Below are 1,404 nucleotides of genomic sequence, written 5' to 3'. Positions count from 1 at the left end.
GTGGTCTTACTGAAGTAGAAGGGCACAGCGGTGTAGTTGTGCGCCTCTCGGTAGGCGATGAGGTTGATCTCGTGCTGCCGCTGCTGCTGCTGCAGCCGGTGCTTGGTGCGGCGGTGGTGGCAGACGCAGCAGCAGCAGAGGAGGAGGATGATGGCCCAGACCAGCCAGAACCCTGGACGGAGAGCAGCTTTACAATGCTGCCTCACATTCATGCACACATTCCCCCCCCCGACGGCGGAGTCAGCCCCGCAGGGCGACAGCCAGCTGGTCAGCAGCAGTCAGGGGGAGGCGTCTCGCTCAGGGACACCTCGACACTCAGCTAGGAGGAGACGGGGATCGACCCAGGAACCTTCCGGTTACCAGCCGACCCGCTCTACCTCCCGAGCCAGATGCCGCCCCTACTTAACGCGTTTGAGACGTTAGATAAAGGGGCAGTAAGGGGTCAACCTTTTCTTGAGACATTGGGGTATGAACCCGGTATCTTCTGTCTCCTGCACTATTAACAACATAGAGTCTCATAACTCTTGTTAAATGATAGGCTTGTAGACCCTGGACTCAAACTCTTGCAACTTACAACTGTCAAGATATTATGGACAGCTATGATAAGTAATTGATAAGCGATATTTATTAAGCATTGTTTTGTCGTAAAAAAAGTTGTTCATTAATTTCAAGAGGTGTGTGTTTGACCCCAGGTATCAGATGAGAAGCACTCGTTATGGTCGCCGTACAGGTAGGACCACACAGAGGGAGGTTTGTAGGCGGGCCATACACTGAAGGGCACGGAGGTCGGTGAACACAAACACGTGTCGGCGGGTCTCAGATCATCTGACTGAGAACCTTTAGGCCCTGACCACACACCATATCAGCGGCCGTAGGACAGTCTGGCCAGCTCGGTGAGCTGAGTACGTTCGGTGTGGGCTGGTCCATCGGCCGTCAGTGATCTTGTCAAGCCGTCGGGTTATTTTCAGCCGATAGACAGTAGATAGTTGAATCAGCCATGGCCCATGACCAAACAGTCCGACTGCCTTTTCTCGCCAGACTGTCCGACGACCGATAATCTGGTTGTGTCAGGGCCATTAGATGCAGACGGTGTACTGCAGTCAGAAAACCGAAAGCAAACGAAAGCAAACTTAAGTCTGCTTTCAACTAAAGTTTGGAAAGCAATTTGCAGAAAATCAACAACAAAGTCTTTGCCAACTAAATGCTAAATCTGTTGTGTATTATGAATCAATTCTATTTAAGAACAACTGTCACTGCAATGAGAAACGGTTTACAGAAATGAGTTCCATCAAGTCCTCTCTCCTCCAGAACCCCTACGGACCGCCGCGCTGAACAAGTCCCTGGGTTTATCCTTTCTCCAAACGCATCGTAAACACAAAAACAAGGAGAGATCCAGAGAATGTC

At 50.9% G+C, this 1,404-nt stretch overlaps 1 protein-coding gene across 1 annotated transcript in view; it reads right to left on the bottom strand.

Annotated features, from left to right (window-relative positions):
• wbp1lb (WW domain binding protein 1-like b) overlaps positions 1-1,404 on the bottom strand; it is an 11,883-nt gene that overhangs the window by 978 nt on the left and 9,501 nt on the right. The window contains exon 3 of the mRNA XM_056587339.1: positions 11-172. Coding sequence (XP_056443314.1) covers positions 11-172 — 162 coding nt within the window. The remainder of the gene's footprint in view (positions 1-10; positions 173-1,404) is intronic.

This window comes from Gadus chalcogrammus, chromosome 3 (genome assembly GCF_026213295.1).
Source record: "Gadus chalcogrammus isolate NIFS_2021 chromosome 3, NIFS_Gcha_1.0, whole genome shotgun sequence".
NCBI classification, from domain to species: Eukaryota; Metazoa; Chordata; class Actinopteri; order Gadiformes; family Gadidae; genus Gadus; species Gadus chalcogrammus.
Note: the sequence above shows the minus strand (reverse complement) of the source record. Positions and strands in the feature narration are given on the sequence as shown.